Source organism: Lissotriton vulgaris, chromosome 7 (genome assembly GCF_964263255.1).
Source record: "Lissotriton vulgaris chromosome 7, aLisVul1.2, whole genome shotgun sequence".
In the NCBI taxonomy this organism is placed as follows: domain Eukaryota; kingdom Metazoa; phylum Chordata; class Amphibia; order Caudata; family Salamandridae; genus Lissotriton; species Lissotriton vulgaris.
This window is the reverse complement of record NC_141695.1, coordinates 729,362,249-729,383,324: the sequence shown is the minus strand read 5'-3', so window position 1 is coordinate 729,383,324 and position 21,076 is coordinate 729,362,249. Positions and strand designations below refer to the sequence as shown.

At 46.4% G+C, this 21,076-nt stretch overlaps 1 protein-coding gene across 2 annotated transcripts in view; it reads left to right on the top strand.

Annotated features, from left to right (window-relative positions):
* ABCA5 (ATP binding cassette subfamily A member 5) overlaps positions 1–21,076 on the top strand; it is a 1,411,043-nt gene that overhangs the window by 231,344 nt on the left and 1,158,623 nt on the right. For both annotated transcript variants that reach the window (XM_086930971.1, XM_086930972.1), the window contains exon 5: positions 19,812–19,903. In XM_086930971.1, coding sequence (XP_086787097.1) covers positions 19,812–19,903 — 92 coding nt within the window. The remainder of the gene's footprint in view (positions 1–19,811; positions 19,904–21,076) is intronic.

Genomic DNA, 21,076 nt, shown 5'->3' with positions numbered 1-21,076 from the left:
GCAACGTTGTGCACTATGTACAATGACCAAAAAGAACATGAATCAAATAGTTGATCCACAACACAACATTTAGTCACAATATTCAAGACACTGAACGTAGTGAAACCAATGTATCCACATTATATATGATAATGGGATGTGAGACTCAGCCACAGAGGTTAAGGAATTTGCTACATCTGTCCTGGCCTATTAACCAAAGGTACATACGCCAATCCAACCTAATAGGAAAAGGTGGTGGCGTTAATGTGAAGAAAAGATCAAGAGGCTAGTTCAAGGTCAGATTTGCATGCCCACAAGAGGAAGAGCAATCAAAAAGAGCTATGTTTGCAGAAGAAATTATGTGCAAAACTGAACCGCACAAATAAAGTATGCTGTGGAGAGTGTTAAAAAAAAAAAACAGTTCACCCTAAGAGGTCAGTTCACGTAGGTGAAAAAGACCAGGGCGGTCACTTCACGTGAGTTGAACCCAGAGAAGTTGGTTCACGTAAATAAGCAAACCCTGTATCGTGGAAATAGCATAGGGGTGGTTGAAGCCTCCAATGATTGACCCAAGGCTGATGGTCCGGTTGGTTGTGGGTAAGAGTAGCTTCCAGGCACAGTGGCCGCCAGGTCTGCAAAGCTGGCTGTGTAACGGGTGGACAGTGGCCGTCCTATGCGACAATGCCCACCGTCTCAAGCGGAGGTGTGTAATGGCAGTGAAGGGTTGTAAACGGGCTGTTCCTTGGAGGGGATGAGAGCTGAGGTCAAGTGGGCTTACTTCAACTAAGTAGCTTCTGGGTGGGTAATGTAGTGCGCTCGCTGGACCCTCAGGGCTCAGGGATTGGTCTATGGAGACACACTAACCTGGACAGTTCTTAAAAACACAACCTTAGTGCGACATCACCAGGTCTCACTACGAAACTTCTGCGGATTGAGCAGCGATGGGTGTTCAGATTGAAGAGATCCAGTGAGGGACTCAATAACGATATTCCTTGGTTGGCGCTCACCTGAGCCCCAGAGTACAATAACCACACTGTTAGCACAGCGTTTCAGTTTCCTGTCCCCTCAGGCTCACACCCGTCATCCCTAGCACTAGTGAGACTATTGGCACACTCACACTCATCCTTGCAGTGTTGTCACCTTAGACTCAATGGAGTTAGCAGAGTGACACGTCCCCTCCTGTTCCCTCTCATTCCATCAGCCAGCTCATTCAGACTGAGTGATTCTAGCTTAGTGACACGCCTCTTTGTATTCACTCTTGTCATTTCATCCAGTTACGCCTTAAGGTTTGATGTCAGCTCTTAGACACGTTCCTTTTTTATGTGCCCCCCTTTTTTATATGCTGCAGAGCACACCCCTTGTTGCTCTCTCACAGCACGGCTAAGTGCTTCTTCCTTCGGTATTCAGTCCGTGTGGCAGAGGTCACCGGACGGCACCCTGACTAGAACTCCTTTCTTTCCTGGTAGTTCGTCCAGGAAACAGTGTCTCGGACTACATGTCCCAGCGCACTCACCAGGAAGTCCCCTCATCCTCTATGCTTCCTCCTGGCAGCTACAGTCCCGGCACTATATAGCGCACCATCAAGGATATCTCCGTCCCTGTCGCAAGGACATACAACTGTGGACTACACGCTACATTCGAGCAGTAAGTCACCCACACGTCTTTTCCTTGGCATGACTACTGGGGCGTGCATGCTGCCCAAAGCCCACATTTAACAAGCGGCACCCTTCTCGGAACTTGCCAGCTAGATGGCGCTCCGGCGCATCTATTAGTTTCTCGGGCGCCAGCCCAGACCACTGCAATACTCTGCTTCTGCCCCCTTCATGCCACATGGTCCCGTCGGTCTGGCAACCAGGGAGAGATTTCAAGGGAAGTCTTTCACTCCATAGACCAATCCCTGAGCCCTGCAGGTCCAGCGAGCGCGCTACCAGAAGCTGCTTAGTTGAGCTTCAGCCCGCTTGACCTCAGCTGCATCAGGTCTGATCCCCCTCCGTGGGACAGCTCGTTTACAACCCTACACAAACCTTTACTGCCATTGGACTCCTCCGCTCGAGACGGTGGGCAATGTTGCACATGACGGCCACTGTCCGCCCCTCACTGAGCCCGTTTGGCGGACCTGGCAGTCACTGTGCCTGGAGGATACCCGTAACCACCAGCACCATCCGGACCATCAGCCTTGGGTCAATCATTGGAGTCTTGAAAAGGCCTTATTCTCTTTCCACAATGCAGGGTTTGCTCATTTACGTGACCTGTCCTCTCTGGGCTCTTTTTGTGATAGTTGTTATGAGTAGGGAAGTTGCCCATGTAGGTCCTTACATCTCCTCTTAGCCCCTCTTGTGTGAATTATTAAAGGATGTGTTAGTCACTTCGGAATTAGGACTACTTCACTACCTGGGTGTTTTACTTGGCGCTCCACCATTTAAGGTCAGCACTCTCGGCTTTATCCCGGCTTCCCTATTCCAGCAGCATGACAACGTGGATGCACAGCCGACGCGCAGCAGGTGAACCAAAGGCGGGCCTAAGGCCGGCCCATTTGCTCCTGTCTGCGCCCAACCAGGACCATTGGCCAGGAACACTGGTTAGTTGATGTCAGGTGGGATGACCTACTCTTCTTTACAGCTGCTTGCTTTCCGTTCGCTACACCAGGAGCTGGTCTATCCTCCTGGAACCCAGACACAGATGTTTTAAAATACCCACGCTGTAATTTTGTGAACACCAATAATTGCACAACACGTCTAGCCTGCACTATATGCCACTGCTCACCTTCCAGAAATGATGCCCTGCAATCACCTAACCACACCTATTTTAAGATTTTTAATATCAGCTGTCGTTCATTAGGGAAACGCCAGTCTGAACTTTTGCTGTGTTTCTGACAGAAACGTGGTTGAATGAGGCTTCAGCACCAGACATTGTATCCGCTCTGCCTTCAGACTATCGCATCCTCAGAGATGATTGCATGAACAAGAAAGGGGGAGTCATTGCACTCATTTTCAAAGCACAGAATGTCTGCAGTATAGAAAACATACCATCCTAGAATGCAAAGCTCTATTGTTTTTCCTCACTCTTTCTAACAATTTCACCATGCTAGGTGCTCTGATATATCTCCCCCTGGTCCGGCGACCAACTGAAGCTCCAGTTTAACATAGGCCCTTTCCCCTTACATCATAAAGTATGCTAACTTTACAATTCTCTGGGATTTTAATATCCATCTCAACAGTTAGTCATGCAAAACTGCTTCCTCTCTTATTGAAGACCTTACGCCCCTGGATGTCTAGCTTAATAGGTTCCTACCTACTTGCTTGACCCTATTTTGTCAAATGAGATGAACCTGCAAGCAGATCAGGCCTTGCTTCTGGCCTGGTCCAACCATTTCGCAGTTCCCTTCTTTCTCATCATTTTATGTGCTTCTTGGACAGGGCCATACAAGTCCACCTCTTCTGGCAGTAACTGGTCGAAGCACAATGTTTCTGCCCTAAACTCTTTTCTAGAGTCCCGTTGTCCGACGCTGTATGACTCAAAGTGTTCTGACACTCCCGTCATTGATAGTTGGATTCGATCTACACTTAACTCTTTAATCTCGGTAATGACCAAAAAGCATGCACCGGGCCCCTGGTTCAATGACACGCTATGCAAATTAAAGATTGCACATCCTTTGAGAGAACTTGGCGAAAATCCTATAGCACAGAAGACAAAGCAAGGTATTAGGTGGCCCTAAAAGCTTACCAGAAAAGCTGCCAGACATCGCGAGCCTTCTTTTTCTCTGATTGAAACAACATGAGCCAGAACTGTCCGAAAACGCTCTTTCAAGTCGTTAAAAACTATCTGGCCCTGCAAACACACTTCCAGTCGCCCCTCTCTCACAATCCGAGTGTGATGAATTAGCCACTTTATTCTCGAAAAAAAGTTGCAGACTGTCAAGCTACTTTTTTCCCCTACATCTGACTAGAACTGCAGACACTCTTGCTACCCCTCCCCCATTTTAGAGCACAACTTTCAACAGGGTCATTCTGCCAGAACTTGCTCATTGAGCAACTTTTTGTTCCTTGACCCCCGACTTTCAAATCCCTCCTCACTTCCATTAAGTCTGGTTCACCTCTTGACCCTTGCAATGTTTGCCAATCTTTAACCTTTCTTTGGTGGATTTTCGTATACAGCTTGCTTCTAAAGGCCTCACTTTTGGAATGTATTGTTCCAAGTACATGGTAACATGCAATGTTCATGCCCCTACTTATAAAAAACAATCTAGGCCCCTTCTAGTGGTCTAACTATAGACTGATATCCCTCTTGCCTTCCCTGTATCAAGCCCTAGAAAACTACTTGAATAAACAACTCACGATGTATACAGAACAGAATGGCCTGCTCCACCATCTCAATAGGGCTTTAGAGCAGGCCTTAGTACAGAGTCGGGGATACTATCAGTAACTGAATATCTAAGGCAACAACTAGACCAAAATGGCACCTCTACACTGATTCTTTTGGACCCCAGTGATGCGTCCGACATGGTGAACCACAACACTCTACTCCATAGTTTAGAGGTCACAGCGGTGCAGGACACGCCTGTCCTGGCTTAGCTCCTTTCTTCGGGACTGTGTCTTGCAAGTCAACACCTATCAGCAATGTTCTAATCTGTGCCACCTACATTCTGGGGTCCCCTCTCTTTAATTTACAGGCAAAACCACTTGCGTACATTGTGGAAAATTGCGGTTTCACCCTTCTCGCTTATGCCGACGAGACTCTGATAATTTTTTTTTTTTTTTTGGTGTAAGAAGTTTATTGCACTTTTCATATTAACAATATACATGTTTGCGCCTACAACCACAACAGGCCGGCTATTCAGTTGTAACATCAGCAAATTAATCTCTTGTTGTACACGGCCCATCAGCCGACATCCATGGGACCTGCGGCGTTGTAGGAAATAGCATTGGAAACATAGAGCAGTGCTATATATGCATTCAATCATGTTTGGTTTCTTACTTTTTTTTATACTTTTTCTGGTAAATTAGCAAAACAAGTAAAAAACAAAGAACTCTGAGAATAAAGATCGCTGTGCCACAGCATCCTCCCCCCCATTACAAATTGACATTTTATCACTCCATTCCATTAACTCTGTTGCAGTCCTTGCTATGAGTTATCGTCATTGCTTGCCGTTTCCTGTTCTAATAAATAGGTACGTAAATACATCCAGTAGTCTCTGGGACGTGACCTGATCGGCAACTCTTCCTCATAAGTGGCCAGTGTATCCCGGCAATATGTTAAATCTTCCAGCCAGTGTTTAACCTTCGGTCCCCTTTTGCTATTCCAGTGCAAAGACACCCTCCTTTTGGCCAGTAACAGTGCCACCACACAAAATGTGCGCCTTTGCGCTCTCAGCTGCGGAACAATACCCAACAAGCAAACTTTGGCCTTACATGGCAGTGACGTCCCAAGCATTTCGTTTAGCGCTTGTATCACCTGCTCCCAGAAACCTGCCACCTGGCGACAGTGCCACGCTAAATGCATGAAGTCCGCATTTTCCTGTCTACATCTAACACAGTTGGAGTCATCCCTTAGCCCGTATCTGTATAGCCTCAGGGGGGTGTAGTACATTTGATGCAGATACTTATAGTGAATGATCCTCAAGTTCCCATTGGGCGTTAGTATTCCAGTGAGCAGGCAAGCAGTTAACCATTCGTCATCTGTGAGTGGCTCCTCTAGTGTAGCACTCCATTTGTCTCTCACCCCCTCAGTGTTCCCCCCTATGTCTCGTTGTATGCTTGTGTATAACTTCGATACCAAGTGGGAAGCCGTGGGCTTGGTGAGTACCAACTGCAAGGGTGTCAGGGTCTTGGGTTCTTCCGGGTAAGCTGGGATATGCTCTTTTATCGCCCTTTGCAGCCTGTAGTAAGTAAAACTAAATAGCAGTGTCGGATTGCTTATATACTCCAATTTGTCTAGTGTCTGGAATACCCCATCCCTGTATAGGTCGCCCAACTTGTCTATCCCAGCACACTTCAGTAAATCCATGCCAACCTGTTCCTGCGTGACTGAGTGCCGGATGATGCGCTAGTGGAAGTGCAGGTGCATAAAGCGGCAAGCTATCTGCAGCTTTTCCCATCAGTCTCCACGCTTCCGTGGTAGTGTTTACCGGGTTAATGTCGTGGTCATGTAGTTTAAGTCGTTTGTGTGGTAATATGCTGGCCAGTGGGATCGGGTCTGCATCACCTGCCTCCACCGCCACATGAGTCAGGAAGGGTATTTCGTGGTACCAGTAGTGCGCGAATTGCGCCTGAGCGCATAGGTAATACAGATATAAATCTGGAACTTTGAAACCCCCCTTAGCAAATGGTAGTGTCATAGTGTGTAATTCCAACCTGGCCTGCTTTCCCGCTCAGAGCAGATTAAGCACCAGTTTTTTAATGTTTCGGAAGTCCTCCGCAGGTGGCTTTATTGGGATATTATTGAATAAATAGAGTAACTTGGGCAGGAGCACCATTTTGATTATCGCCACTCTGTCCGCCAGGGACAGTGGCAATTTATTCCATCTTGTAACCTTTTCCTCTAAGGACGCTATCGCTCTACCGTAATTAGTACGGATGACCAGTTCCGGATCCCTGTGGAACCACACTCCCAAATACTTTGTCGGCTCATCTGACCATTTTAGAGGATAGTCCAGGGCTGTGGGGTGCGTACCATCTGTCAGCGCTAATATAAGGAATTTGGCCCAATTTATCTGTAATCCCGAGTGCTGACCAAATTTTATATATTCTCTTAACAAGGGGTTAAGGTGCTGTTCCGGATTTTTTACATACAACACCATATCATCGGCATAAAGCGAGATGTGTATGGGGCGTGTCGGGAGTTGTATGGCCGAATAGTGGTGATGTTGTCGGATTTTGCAAGCCAGAGGTTCTAGTATTAAAGCAAAAAGCATCAGTGAGAGTGGGCACCCCTGTCTGGTGCCTCGACAGATCAGAATGGGCTCTGATACATATTTGTTAATCCTAATGCGTGCTGTTAAGTTCGTATATAGCATCGTGATCCACCCCATGAATATATGCGGAAACCCCATACGCAGCAGAACAGCGTTTAGAAATGGCCAGTCTATTGTGTCGAACGCTTTAGCCGCATCCAACAATACTGCCACAGCTTTAATTTCTGGCGCCAGGTAGTGGGCTAATGCAAATAACGTATGCATGTTATGCGTAGTGGATCTGTCAGGTATGAAGCCGGACTGGTCAGGCCGTATCAACAAGGGCATCAGCGGTTTAAGTCTGTCCGCTAATAGGCTTGCTATGATTTTTGTGTCAACGTTCATAAGTGAGAGGGGGCGATAGGAGTCGCACTTATCCTCTTCTTTACCCGGCTTCAATAATGCTATAAGCATAGCCTCCCTCATAGACGTTGGTAGAGTTAGTGCCTCATGTGCCGCTCCATACAATCTTATTAAATATGGGGCTAGTAAGTCTGCGAACATCTTATAGAATTCCGTCACGAACCCATCTGGTGCCTTGCCATTCGGTAGCCGTTTAATAGTATCCGTGACTTCTTCAACAGTTATAGGGCGAGCTAGGTATTCCCTGTGACCATCAGCTAGCCACGCAATTTCCACATCTGCCATGTAGGACAGTAGGTCCTCCTGTGGCATCGATGGACGTGCCTCATAAAGTGCACCATAAGAAGCCATGAATTCTCCTGTTATCCCCTTAATGTCCCTCGTGACATTTCCCGCCCGGGTTCGTATAGCTGTTATATTTTGGGGTGTATGTCCTGAGCAAATTTTGTCAGCTACGGCTCTGCCTGATCTGCCTCCTTCTCCGTACAATCTAGCAGTTCTACGTTTGGACACATATTTAAGCTCATCAGCTGCGAACTGGCGATGTTCAACCAGTAGTGTCTGTATTTCTCCCAATACTTTAGTGTCGCCTGTTTGTGTATACCTTTGTTCCAAAGCGTGTATCGCGCTCTCACGTGTTTGTAGCTGTTGTCTAATGTCCTTCAGTATGCCCGTGGTTGTACTTATGCACACCCCTCGTATCGTGGCCTTAAACGCTTCCCACAACAGACAAGGGTCCTCAGTCGTGGGGCCATTCAGGTCAAAGTAATCTACCATTGCCTTATGTATGGTGTCTACGTACAATGGGTCTCGCAATGCCGCAGCATTAAAACGCCAAGTGAATGGTGGTGGCTCGTAGTTTGGGATATTCATCTCTATGAGCACAGGGCTATGATCCGAAAGCGTTCTTGGGAGATGTTTTATATGAGTGACCCATGAGATCACATCCTGTGTGCCTAGCCAATAGTCCAGTCTGGACCAGCTGTTGTGTGCTGCGTTAATGTGTGTCGCTATTATCTCCCCCGGGTGATGAACCCTCCACACATCAGCCATTCTTAAGTCTTCCATAGCATCATGTAGCATTGCTCTCGCTCTGACATGCGGTTCCAATGTGTGTGGAGTCCTGTCTAATCCATCCCGCAGCGCTACGTTGAAATCACCACCCCATATTATATGTTCAACCTGGTGATCTGCTATGGCGTTCCACACGTCCCTGAAGAACCCTAGATCGTCTATGTTAGGGCCATAAGTGTTCACCAATGCCACCTGCCGCTGCCTCACCGTACCCACCACAATGACGCACCTACTCTCAGGGTCTCTGTGTGTTCTTGAGATCTTAAAGTGTACCCCCTTCCGTACTAAAATGCTAACCCCTCAAGAATAAGATGAGTAATTCGAGCCGGTGACTGACTCCGCCCATCTAGCGCCCAGATTGGATGTATTGGTAGCCGCTATATGCGTTTCCTGCAAGAAGGCTATGTCAATGTGTAGTCGATCAAAGTATGCAAATATCTGCCGAATTTTTTTAGGGTTGCCTAGGCCTCTTACATTCCATGTGATAAGTTTCAATGTGTTAGATCGTGTCACGACATTGAGTGCAGCGTGCGCCATTTCGTGCTAGGAGTTGCCCATGTGCATGGTATGCCTGCAGCTCGTCTCACCTCTCAATGCAAGAGTATGAGTTTGAAATGTAGTATAATATCCGTCGCAATGTTTTTCATAAATAAGGAGGTCGCCATGCTTCTCAGACATAGTGATTCAACTCGAATAACACCCAGTTCCCATGCCCACCCCCCACCCACTTTAGCGCCCAAACTGTGCCAAAGCCTTCCCTTCATAACAGTTAAGCCAGAAGTAGAACCTGAGTTGGGGCGCACCCTCTTGGGGGTGTCACCAGGTACACACATCTCCATCCACATAGTGGACGTGGACAGACGCATACGCTCTAGTCAAAAAATTCGCAACAATGCCCTTAATCCCCTCCGTCCACCCTCCACAATCTACCAACATCACAATGCAACATAACTCTTTTGTTTGCGCTTGCCGCAATCTAGTAGTTCAGTATGCTATGTTTCTCGTGTGCCAGCCTGTCTCTGCTAGTACGTCCAGTAGGACCGTGGAGTACAGTTCAAGTTTTCGGCCTTGCACACTAGGTCCAATCATGGTAAGCCCTCATGACCACTGAGTTCAGAGTACCCTTCTCAGTATGTTGCCTCATAGTTCAACGTCAGCCATATCGCCTCTCCCACAACCCTGGCTTGCAATGCACTATCAGTTTACTCACTGCGTAAGGTACCATCTCGTGTTCAGATAGCCAGCGTGGGTCACGTGCATGGTTCATGTGAGTTCCTGCCGCCATGCAGCGGTCCATTTTAAGTGCAGTCCACAGGCCCCATGTGAATGTTATGTCTGTCTACACAGGCGCTATTCTGCAGCGGCATCAAGGTGTCTCTAGTCCTGTCGTGCTCAGTAATGCAACACTGATTTCACTCCCACGATGATTCAGTCGATATCACTGGTCGGCTCATCTCGATCCTGCGCTTTCCTCCGCTTCCCCATTCTCTTGATATACTCCTGTGCCGCTTGCACCGTTGGAAGAACAGGCTTACCCGCATTCGTGATTTTGAGTTTCGCCGGATATAGCATGGCGTATTCTAGTCCAAGATCCCGCAGTTTCTTTTCACCGGGGCGAATTCCTTGCGCGCCATCTGCACAGCCATGGTGTGGTCTGGGTAGAATTCCAGGGTACTTCCTTGGTATGCTATTTTGCCCATATCTCTGGCAAGTCTGAGGATCGTGTCCCGGTCCCTGTAGTTGAGCAGGCGGGCAATGATCATGCGCGGGGCAGCACCCGGTTTTGGTGCTGGCGCCAGGGAGCGGTGCGCCCGTTCGACCAGGAATACCGATGACAGTTTTTCAGGCCCAAAGATCTCTTTCAGTAACGTCTCGATGTAAGTCTCCATCTTGCCAGTGTTGGTAGATTCCGGCAGGCTTGAAATGCGAACATTATTGCGCCTAGACCTCGCTTCCTGGTCCTCCACCTTGGCCCGAAGGCCCTCCAACGTTTTTTCGAAGCCGCCGCACGCTTTCAATGTGGTTCTGGAGTCGTCTTCCACTTTAGAGATCCTCTTCTCCGCCTCCACTATCCGCTCGTCATGTTTTTCTATCTTTGCCGCCATATTGTCCACTCGCAGCATCACATTGTCTAGTTTGCTGTTCATCTCCTGTAGGCTCTGTTGAATTGCCCTCAAGACCGTCTCCATGCCAGTACCCTCAGGCATCTCTTGCTCCCCTTCCATATCCGAGGTAGCCGCATTGTTCTTGACCTGTTTCCTGGTCTCGAATGGAAGTTTTGTCTGTTGTTTATCCGGCTTACCATAGCACCGGCGCACGTTAGAGGACTACGCCTTAATGGGCTCACTGCCGCCGGAGCACCCGTAGTAGACTGGTTGCGGCGAGCCGGTGTTCTAGATCCCGACAAGGTGGTAGTTTTATTCATCAGACGTTGTATGGACTTGTGTGTCCCTTTATAATTTTTCAACAGTCGTTTGAGGAAGCCAGCGTCAGTGCAGTCATGTCCTCCTGCCTGACTCCAGTTCACAGGCGCCTGTCGCCAGGTACATCTTAAGTGCTTTCTCAGGGTGTCCCGCATAGGCTTTGGCGCTAGGGTGCCCTTATAGCTGCCTCATCACAGGCTTTCTCGCCCTGTATACGCCAACAGTTCGGCACTTTTGCAAGTTTTATGATGGTGCTGATTTTCACATCGCTATGCGCTACTCGGCGTGTACTCGGCGTGTACTCGGTACACAGCACACTATTGTTCACACTGGGTAGGGGCACCAGCGTTCCCAATGCTGTAGGTGAACGCCGTTCGTTGGAGGCAATCACCCCCTCCGCTCCGCTGGGACCGCCGGGAGCGCACCCTACCTCTTCGGATGCGTCTCCGTCCGTACGGCAGTTAGTCGCTGATGTCCACGCTCTCGATCGTGCCTTCAAAGCAAGGCTCCTCCACCTCTTGCCTTCTCCCCCGCTTGCCTTCCGCTCCAGCCGCCCGTCAATCGGATACCCCTCGCACTCGCCTCAGCGCTTCACAGTCCCACGGACTCTTCACATGCCACCTTCGCTGTAGTGTACTTGCGTTCCAGCGCCTCCGCCATTTTGTGTACGCTGGAATGCATCTCGTACTGTCGCGTTCTCCGTGCCCTCAGCCCACGGCCGGCTCGCTGTGTCCTGAAGCGGGCAGTACCTCGGCATGTCTCTCAGCATTTCAGGATATTTCAGTTTTGGGCTCGTAGCTGTCCCAACCATCGGCAGCAACGAGCGTCGGGCGCGGCCATCTTGAAGCTCTGCTCGTCCCCGCGGCAATTTTCGCCGATATCTGCTACAGCTTGCGCTATTTCGGCATATTACCGTCTGGATGTCATGAGTTGCATATTCCGACGTCTAGCTTGATCATTTTCGTCGCATTTGCGGTGTCCGAAAGGGGTCAAAGGCCGCTATTTCTGCTCCCGTCCGGCGGAGCTGACACACTAGCCAGCCATTCCGCAGTGCGCCCTCTAGCGCCCCCCCCCCCCCCGAGACTCGGATCATTGTCTCCTTGTCATCTCAGGAGATCAACAGTGAAGGGGCACTGAATGACTTCCTCATACAAGTATGCTTCTGGATTAACGCTAACTCATTGAAATTAAATGGAGGAAGTTCTGAGGTCTCATTGTTGGACAACCTTCCCACCCCTTTGCCAGTAGCCAAGAATTTAGCAGTCTGGCTGGATGAGAATCTTTCCATGAGTCCCCTGATCACTATAGTGGCGAACACCAGTTTCGGGATCTTGAGATGGCTCAAAAATATTGTAGGATGTCTCCTGCCCCCGGCCCAGCAAACAGTCATCCATGCCTTATTCATGCAGTACCTTCTCAGATGTCTCCAGATTGTGCAGATCGCAGCGGCACGACTACTTCTGCATCTCTCCCAAGTTTCATCCCACTTCCAGCTTGCTCCGCAAACTGCACTGGCTCCCAGTTGAACGACACATTCAATTCAAGGCACTGTGCTATATGCACAAATGTCTCTCAAACTCCGGCCCCTCCTACATCAGATCCTTTGTGTTGACATAAACACCTAGCTGGTCTGTGCGCCTCCTAGAGTTAGGAGATCCAGACAAGGAGGCCGTGCCTTTTTCTCTTTAGGCCCAAAGTTGTGGCATTCTCTTCCCCTTGACTTCAGAGTCCACCGCTCACTGTCAGTCTTCAGCAGGAAGCTTAAAACCTGGTTGTTCGGAAGTAGCCTCTGTGGTGTCTCTGGTTACCGCCTCTGTGGCCTAGTGCTGGGAAACCCTTGGTTTGGTAGCCATGCTCTGAACAAATCTGAATAATAATAATAAACTGAAACCTAAGTTCGGTTGAGGCATAAAAGATGCGAGGAAATTACCCAGATTGTGATAAATGTCCCAAAATCACTGAGAAAAGGCCTTTGGTCTACAATACGAAACATGAATGCTTTGTTTTCCTATTCATGCTTAGTTGCAGATACTTCAAGAGAACACCAGGGGCCTGATTCACAAAGATAACTCACACTTTTGAGTAAGTTTAGCAAATTTCATATTTCAGAAATTCCAAGAGTATGTTACCACTAAAAAAATAACGATTAACTTCAGCACTACACTTGGCCAATGAAATGGCAACACACACTTCTAGAAAAAAATGAAGATGGGGAATTAAAATAAAAGCCAATAGGAAATGATGTTAAGCTAAATTATTTAAAATAGTTACAAATATAAATGAATATAAATTAATATAAAAGTCATATATATCAAAATATGTATTCTTTAATTATACAATGTTTAGTCTATTTTGAATAAAAAAAAAGACATTTTATTTAAAAAAATTACATTAACTTTAATTAAATCTCTAAAACACTTTTAATAATGATTGCACATGAAAACATTTTCATTAAGTGGATTATTTTATTTTTTTATTTAATCTTTAGAACAATACTTTTATTTTAATTTATCACCATTAAAGTTACTGAAGCATTTTTTTTATCTTGTTATACTTTTTAGGTAAATATATAAAATGAATTTACATTAACATTTAATATAACATTTCAATATTATATTAAAATGCAATTGTGTGTCAAATAACATTTTTAAATGTTTCCCTATAGTTTACCATGCTGAGACTCCAGTTGGGGCAAAGCTCTCTGTATGGACGGTATAGGGAAACATTTAAAAAATCTTTATTTAACTCAAAAATAAATTACAGCCATGTGCCGATGGCACAGGAAGCATGGACTGGAGCTCCTGCTTGTCCCCTGAGCTCTATCTGACTAATTGGCGAGCAAATCACTGACATTTGAAGCTGAACAGTGGCTCACTGATAGGGCAGCTCAGTCCCAAGATGGCTTCCGGGAGCCGTGTTGCGGAATTTTGTAGAGGAGATGGAGCCCAGCCTGGCTTCATCCTAGATGCTTTCCCCTGGAGTGGAGAGTCAGGGGACCCCTGCTGTATGACTGCTATCAGCGGTGGGTGCTCTGCTATAGCAGCTACTCCTCTGGGGATGAGTGCAGATTGCTTAGGTGGCCGTGCGGTCGCAGTCCCAAGATGGAGGCCAGGTGCCACGTTGCAGTATTTAGAGACGAGGAGACAGCACCCAACCCAGGTTCGTCCTGGAAGCTGTCCCACTGGAGTGAAGTCCCTGGGGACCCCTGCATTCACGTCTGCGAACCGCTTTCAGTGATGAGTGCTCTGCTGAGGTCTCTGGGGACGTGTTGTGAAATGAATTGCAGATGGCTGGCCTGCAGGCTAGATCCCAGGGAGGAAAATTAAAGGAGAGACGCGGAGAGCGGGAAGAACGAGACCTGGCCTTGCAGATGATGCCAAGAGTGCTGAGGAGTGCTGCAGCTGTGGTATAGTCTAATCTGCAGCTGGAAAACTAGCGCTGCTGGTGTAGGAACTGCTCTGCCCGAGTCTCCTGGCCAACTGGGTGCTGGTGCGACCATCCGCAGAGCTGAACACTGGGAATCACCTCCAGTGAATGTGACCTCCTCAGCGATTATCTCTGGATATCGGTGGTGCCAAATGCCCTCCCCTGTCTTGGATCAGTGGAACTGCTGATAACGGGTGCGCCCTGGCACCATTCTTGACCCAGAGGCCCCTGGATGCTGCCGCAGGTGTTTTCTGTTGCCTGAGCCCGGTAATCGATTGCAGAGCACCACACGCTCTCCTATACTGCTTCAAAGCACTATTGATTGTGGGAACTTAGACAGAATTGCATCCCCCTCTGCGATTCCCACTGGCTCGGATGAGTGCTGTGCCACTGTTGGGATACAACGCCCGGCAAATGCTGGGTGCAGGTAATGATTAGTGTCCACATCTCTCCGTTGATGCTCCCTGGTTGAAGACTCCTGGTGCACTGCTGAAGCCTGTTTCGTGGCCTGTTGGGCCTCCCTGTTGCGATTGTCCCCCCTATAGCACAGGGGGCTGCCGCTCGCGAATCCTGACCTGGGGGGGGAGGGGGGTGTCCAGGAGGCACCCTAGAGAACATTCATCCAGTGCAGAATCCTAGACTTATCAAACTGGTACCTAGTGGTCGGTCCCCAAGCTTTTACAGTTTTCCTCTCTCATCGTCTCATCAGTTGGCTACTGGCCCACTACCACGAGGGAAGGGACACACTGCTCTACCCGTGCGCAGGACCGAACCAGATGATGGGTGCCCGACTATGGGGTATGCTGCTGAGTCCCCACGAGACAAATGGGGAACTGTATCACAACCCGGACCTCCTGATGGTCCCACTCTCCTAGACATTCTACTAGCTATAACAGCTTCCAGGGAACTTTTTGCATTAGCCATGGAGCTCCTAGCCAGTTACGCCAGGACTGGGGACCAGTTTTGATCATAGAAATTGGCAAACAAACACCATTGTATTGCCTCATATACGGACGATCTCTGAATTTTCCTTCGGAATACAAATATGGATCTTGAGGGTGCCAGGGACCTGCTGGAGAAGTTTGGATTACTATCTGGGTATGAGGGTCAATTGGCAGAAGTCCAGAATGTTTTCGATGACTGTAAATCGTGGCCCCCCTGAGGGGCTAGATATTGCAGGGGGAGTCTGTTTGCCTTCAATATCTGGGTGTCAAAATATTGCATGACCAGACTGACCTCATGGATGGTAATGTTGGGTTGGCCATTAGAGCAATTAGAATGAGCAATGACTTCTGGAAGATACTCCCCCCTCTCTGTAGTGAGGCGTGTAGCCCTGCTTAAAATGATTGCGCTCTCCCGACTGTTGTATTTCTTCATGGTTACCTATATGGGTCCCACGGCTCTATTCAGGGAGCTTGACTTGCTTCTCAATGCATTTATATGGGGATCGGGCTGCAGAATGATGGCTCTGTCCACATTGGAGTGTCCAGAGAATGAGGGAGGACTGGCTGTTACTGAGTTCGAGTCATATTACCTGGTTGTTCAACTTCAGTGCTTCACGCAGTGGTTCGCCGGCAGGCTAACCCCGGACTGCGAGATGGGGCAGTTTGTACCAGTTCTGCATTGCTTTTCTGAGGAATTGTTGGGTATGGGACACATATTTAATGCCAACACTAATGAATTCCGAGTACTGCAGCGCTGCTGGACTAAATGCCTACAAAAAACACAAACGCGCGTTTCGTATTCACCTGTAATGCTCATGACTATGTTAAATGAACAGGCCCACAGTCCATGCTGAGTAGCTCACACCACCATATTGCCTGCTGAGTAGCTCAAACACCACCGTATTGCCTCATATGTGGACGATCTCTGAATTTTCCTTCGGAATACAAATATGGATCTTGAGGGTTCCAGGGACCTGCTGTAGAAGTTTGGATTACTATCTGGGTATGAGGGTCAATTGGCAGAAGCCAAGAATGTTTTCGATGATTGTAAATCATGGCCCCCCTGCGGGTCTAGATATTGCAGGGGGAGTCTTTTTGCCTTCAATATCTGAATGAATGAATGAATGAATGAATGAATGAATTGAGTCTTATACTGCGCAACTTAGCCCAAGGGCATCAAGGCGCCTAAAGATCGTACAGCTTGTGAATGTTCTAGTGCCAGACTACAGATAAGCTGTGCGTTTTCAGAGCTTTTCGGAAGAGTGTGATGGAGGATTGTCCTTCCAGTTCAGGGGGAGAGAGTTCCACAGCCTAGGAGCCAGGGAGGAGAAGGCTCTCCCTCCCCACCTTACTTTAAAAAACCGAGGAACTGACAGAAGGTTTTTATTGGAAGAGCGGAGGGCTCTACAGGGAGAGTAAGGGTGTAGAAGGGCCCTAATGCCCTCCGAGCCTGAGCCATATAAGGCCCCATGGGCAAGACAAAGGATCTTAAACGAGATCCTGGACTGAATGGGCAACCAGTGCAGGCTCTTCCTAGCTACGGAGGCTGAAGAAAGTCTAGGGAGGATAAGAACCAGGCTGGCCGCCGCATTTTGCACTATCTGTAAGCGCTGAAGAAGGCTCTTATTGATACCTGAATAAAGCGCATTACAGCAGTCTAATCTCGAGGAGACGAGAGCCACAGTGACCTGCTGCCGCGCTTCGGGAAAGAGGAAGTGTGCAATCTTTCTCAAAACCCTGATGATCCCACAGCAGGTGGAAACAGTCCTGCTGACCTGACGGTCAAAGGAGAGCGTGGAATCGATCAGTACACCCAGATTCCTGGCGAATTGGGTGTCAAAATATTTCATGACCAGACTGACCTCCGGGATGGTAATGTTGGGTTGGCCATTAGAGCAATTAGAATGATCATTGACTTCTGGAAGATACTCCCCCTCTCTGTAGTGAGTCGTGTAGCCCTGCTTAAAATGATTGCGCTCGCCCAACTGTTGTATTTCTTCATGGTGTTACCTATATGGGTCCCCCGGCACAATTCTGGGAGCTTAACTTGCTTCTCACTGCATTCATCTGTGGATCGGGCTACATAATGATAACTCGGTCCACATTAGAGTGTCCAGGGAATGAGGGAGGACTGGCTGTCACGGAGTTCGAGTCATATTACCCGGTTGTTCAACTTCAGTGGCTCATGCAGTGGTTGGTCGGCAGGCTTACCCCGGACTGCGAGATGGGGCAGCTTGTACCAGAGCTGCAACTTTTCTGAGGAATTGTTGGGGATGGGACACATCTTTAATGCCAACACTAATGAGTTCCGAGTACTGCTGGACTAAATGCCTACAAAAAACACAAACACGAGTTTCGTATTCACCTGTAATGCTCATGACTACGTTAAATGAACAGGCCCACAGTTCATGCTGAGTAGCTCCTCCCATTTGAGAAGTTTTGCTCGGAATTCGACATACCTCATGGCCCCTTTCTGCTCTACAGGGCGGTGAGGGCCACAGTCCGCAAACACTGTGGTGCCGGCATGTTGGAGTCATGGATTCATAATAGCTGTCGATACATGGTTTCGTCCTTTGGCACTTTCAAAGCGGTCACCTGTCTATATCAGGCGATTAGGGAAGATAGGCTACAGCGCCTTGAAAGCCTGAGGGCGCAATGAGAGGAGGACCTGGTGGTTCCCATACCCGAGGGTGAATGGGTGACCCTTTTGAAGAAAGTACCCAGGGAATCCCGGAATGCCCTTTTCAAAGTAATCAACTTTTATTTTCTACACAGGGCATACCTCACTCCAGAGCAAATAAATAGGTACTTCAACAGGGTCGGAGCAGCGTGCCCGAGATGTGGGGAAAGTAGGTGCAGGGGCTCCTGCACATGTTGTGGAGCTGCCCTACGCTGACTGCCTATTGGGAAGAGATAACGACTGAAGTTTGACATCACAATGAGGGAGGTTCCCTGTTCTGCATCACAGTTTTCACACACCAACAAGACCAAGGTCACAAGCAGACTTTTTCAGGACTTGGCCTTTATATTAGCAAAGAGGGAAATCACTAGACATTGAAAGGCTCCCGGGGCACCCTGTGGGAAAACGTGACATACTCGTCGCGATATGCAAGCGATGTGTTGTAAAGGGAAGGTAATCAGGGGCGAGGCTCACTGTACACGGCCCAGGCCTAGAAGGTGCTAGAGTATTGCTTAATCTACCCCAATCCCCCTTTGATGATAACTTCCTCATGTGTATCCCCGGCTTTGGCCACTGACTAGGTCTCTTGAATTGACCTACTCTAATGGTTCGGCTACCAGTGTGCACTTTGTGGTCCTCATGTTATTGGCATGTCACAATGGGATACTTATTAATGCTACTCAACTATCCGCTGTATGGATTTTTTTGGGACATGACTTGGTTTCTCGCTGGAATATCATGAGACATGGCAGATGGACTTGAGTTCATGCTCTTGGTATGCTACCACAAATGTGGCAATTGTTTGAGGCTGTGAAACTTAATTTAATAGTGCTGTAGCTGTATTTTATTTTTGAAGTTTTTTTTTTTAAGCAAATTTTATTAAGGTTGAATTAGAAATATTAAATTTAAATTATTTTTCTGAAGTTTAAATCAACTAATACATTTCCTCCAATAGAAAATCTACTTTTAGTGTGCATTAATAATGATATAGTAATGTATAACATTAATGTAATTATTTTTTAATAAAAATGTACTGCCACAGTATTTTCTAAATTCATTATTGTTTATAAAAGTATTGTATAATTAAATAATACATATGTACTGTTTAATGTTTTTGTTAACATTCGCTTTTATTAATTTATATTTTAAAGTATTTTAAATAACTTAATTTAACATTATTTCCCATGAGGTTTTATTTGAAGTCTCATTGTTTTCTATGAGAGGGTGTTGCAGTGGCTCACCATGTGTAGTGGTGGACTTACAATTCTTTGTTTTAGTAGTAGGTTACACTCTGAGTTTGTGAAAACGAAACAGTAGTGAACTTACGCAAAAGTGTAAACTTTTGGACTTTTGTGAATCCGTCCCTATGCTTTTAGAACAACTGCAAACATAACATTTGTGTTTAAGACTATTACATAACTGTGAACTACTCAATACTGTTTCTTATTAGAAAACGTTTTTTCAAGTGGCTATATAGCGTGGATACAATAAAGCTGATCCTGGATTACAGTAAAACAGTTTGTGTAGAACAAACGTGGGTTATTTTAGACTTCAAAAAGTAGGTACATCTAGGCTTGTTTTCTGCTCGGTTGTCAAATGATATACCTTTTTCACAAACTATTGTACTTAGTTTGCAGAAAGAATACTGTTAGTACAATCTCATATCCGTGATAGTAAAACGAAATGTTGGTGAACATACTACTGAAAAACGTTTTGAAGACCTGATTAATGAGTTCTACCTGTACTTTACAGCATTGCCATCCTTTTGTAGCAATAGATGTTTAAAAATGTGAAATATCTAGATGATGATGAGGACGCAAAATATGTTGTGTATGAACTTGGGCATGACATGCCATATCATTTCCCTTTTTGTGTTGAATAATTTTAGTCAAACCGACACTAAATTATGGTGGCTATGTATGTGTTAATTATATTATGTATATTTATATTTACTATTTGTACCGTTTTACCAGCCAACTGTTACTCCCTGGAATGTGATGCTGCCACCTATTTGCATTCAGAGTTCACAAGTTTTCAAGCCTGCATTGATTCTTCCATTATAAAGGTAAAAATGAACAAAGGTAAAAATGAACATTATGGTTCCTAAATGCATGTCCCAAAACATGCCTCTCCGTTTCCTATAAACTGTAGACTGTATCAACAGCAGCATTTACCTTGTACTTCTTGGTTCTTAAACTGATTGACTCCTAGATATTCTTCTGATTAGTCTATGCCATTGGATTTGTTAGGATTGTTTTCGGCAACCTCCGTGTGAAAATCGAGACTTTTGGGAAACTAGGTTGTATATTTCCCTATTTAACATTATTAAAATGGTTCTCTATAATATATACTTATCAGTTAGAGGCCGTATTCGCCAAAATACCATTTTGCATAGAACATCTTTGCAAAAGAAAATCAAGAGAAAACAACTACATCTGTTATTCAGCTTGACTGGACTTTGTTCAAAGTTGCAAATATCCCACTGCAGTACAAATGGTGTCGCTATGTGAACAAAAACATTGCATGGGTGAAGATGAAGGTGGAGGTAGACCAGAGAACTGCAAACATTTTTACTAAAGGCAAATATTGCGAATTCCACTTACCTTTCTCAGCAAAAAAACAAACCAAAATGTAGTACTCATAGACATGAAATACCAGGATTTGCCCAAAATGTAGTACTCGTAGACATGAAACACCAGGATTTGCTCTTACTTCACAGAAAGTTCAGAGGTGATACTAGGGAAACAGTGTAAAAAAATAAAAAGACAAAATGCTAACACATATATACAAACAAAATTGGAATTAAATAGATTATAAATACTACGAGAATATTTTATTGATTGTCAATATACAAGACTTCTGTTGCACATGGAGACTTTATTTGTTCCTGAATTCCTTAAAACATCTTTCACAAACATAGTTGGAGAGTTTTTTGATTGAAACGTGAGAATTTAATTAACTAGCAGTTGAAATGGTTGAAAAGAGTGTGTAGGTTCACCGTAGTTTATCAGTCCTGGATCATCATCCAAGGGGAAACTTGCAAAAGCATTGGTAAAGCCACTAGAACAAGCAATACATTTTGAGTATTTCCCAATCCCCTGGGAAGTTTGTGCATAGGCATTCATAACTTTTTTTGCACAAACGATATCCATGCTAGATTAACGTCAATTTTTCCCCGGTTTCGGATTCTAAAGGTACCCAGAGTTTTTGGCTCCCCCTGAAGGGAATTATGAAATTA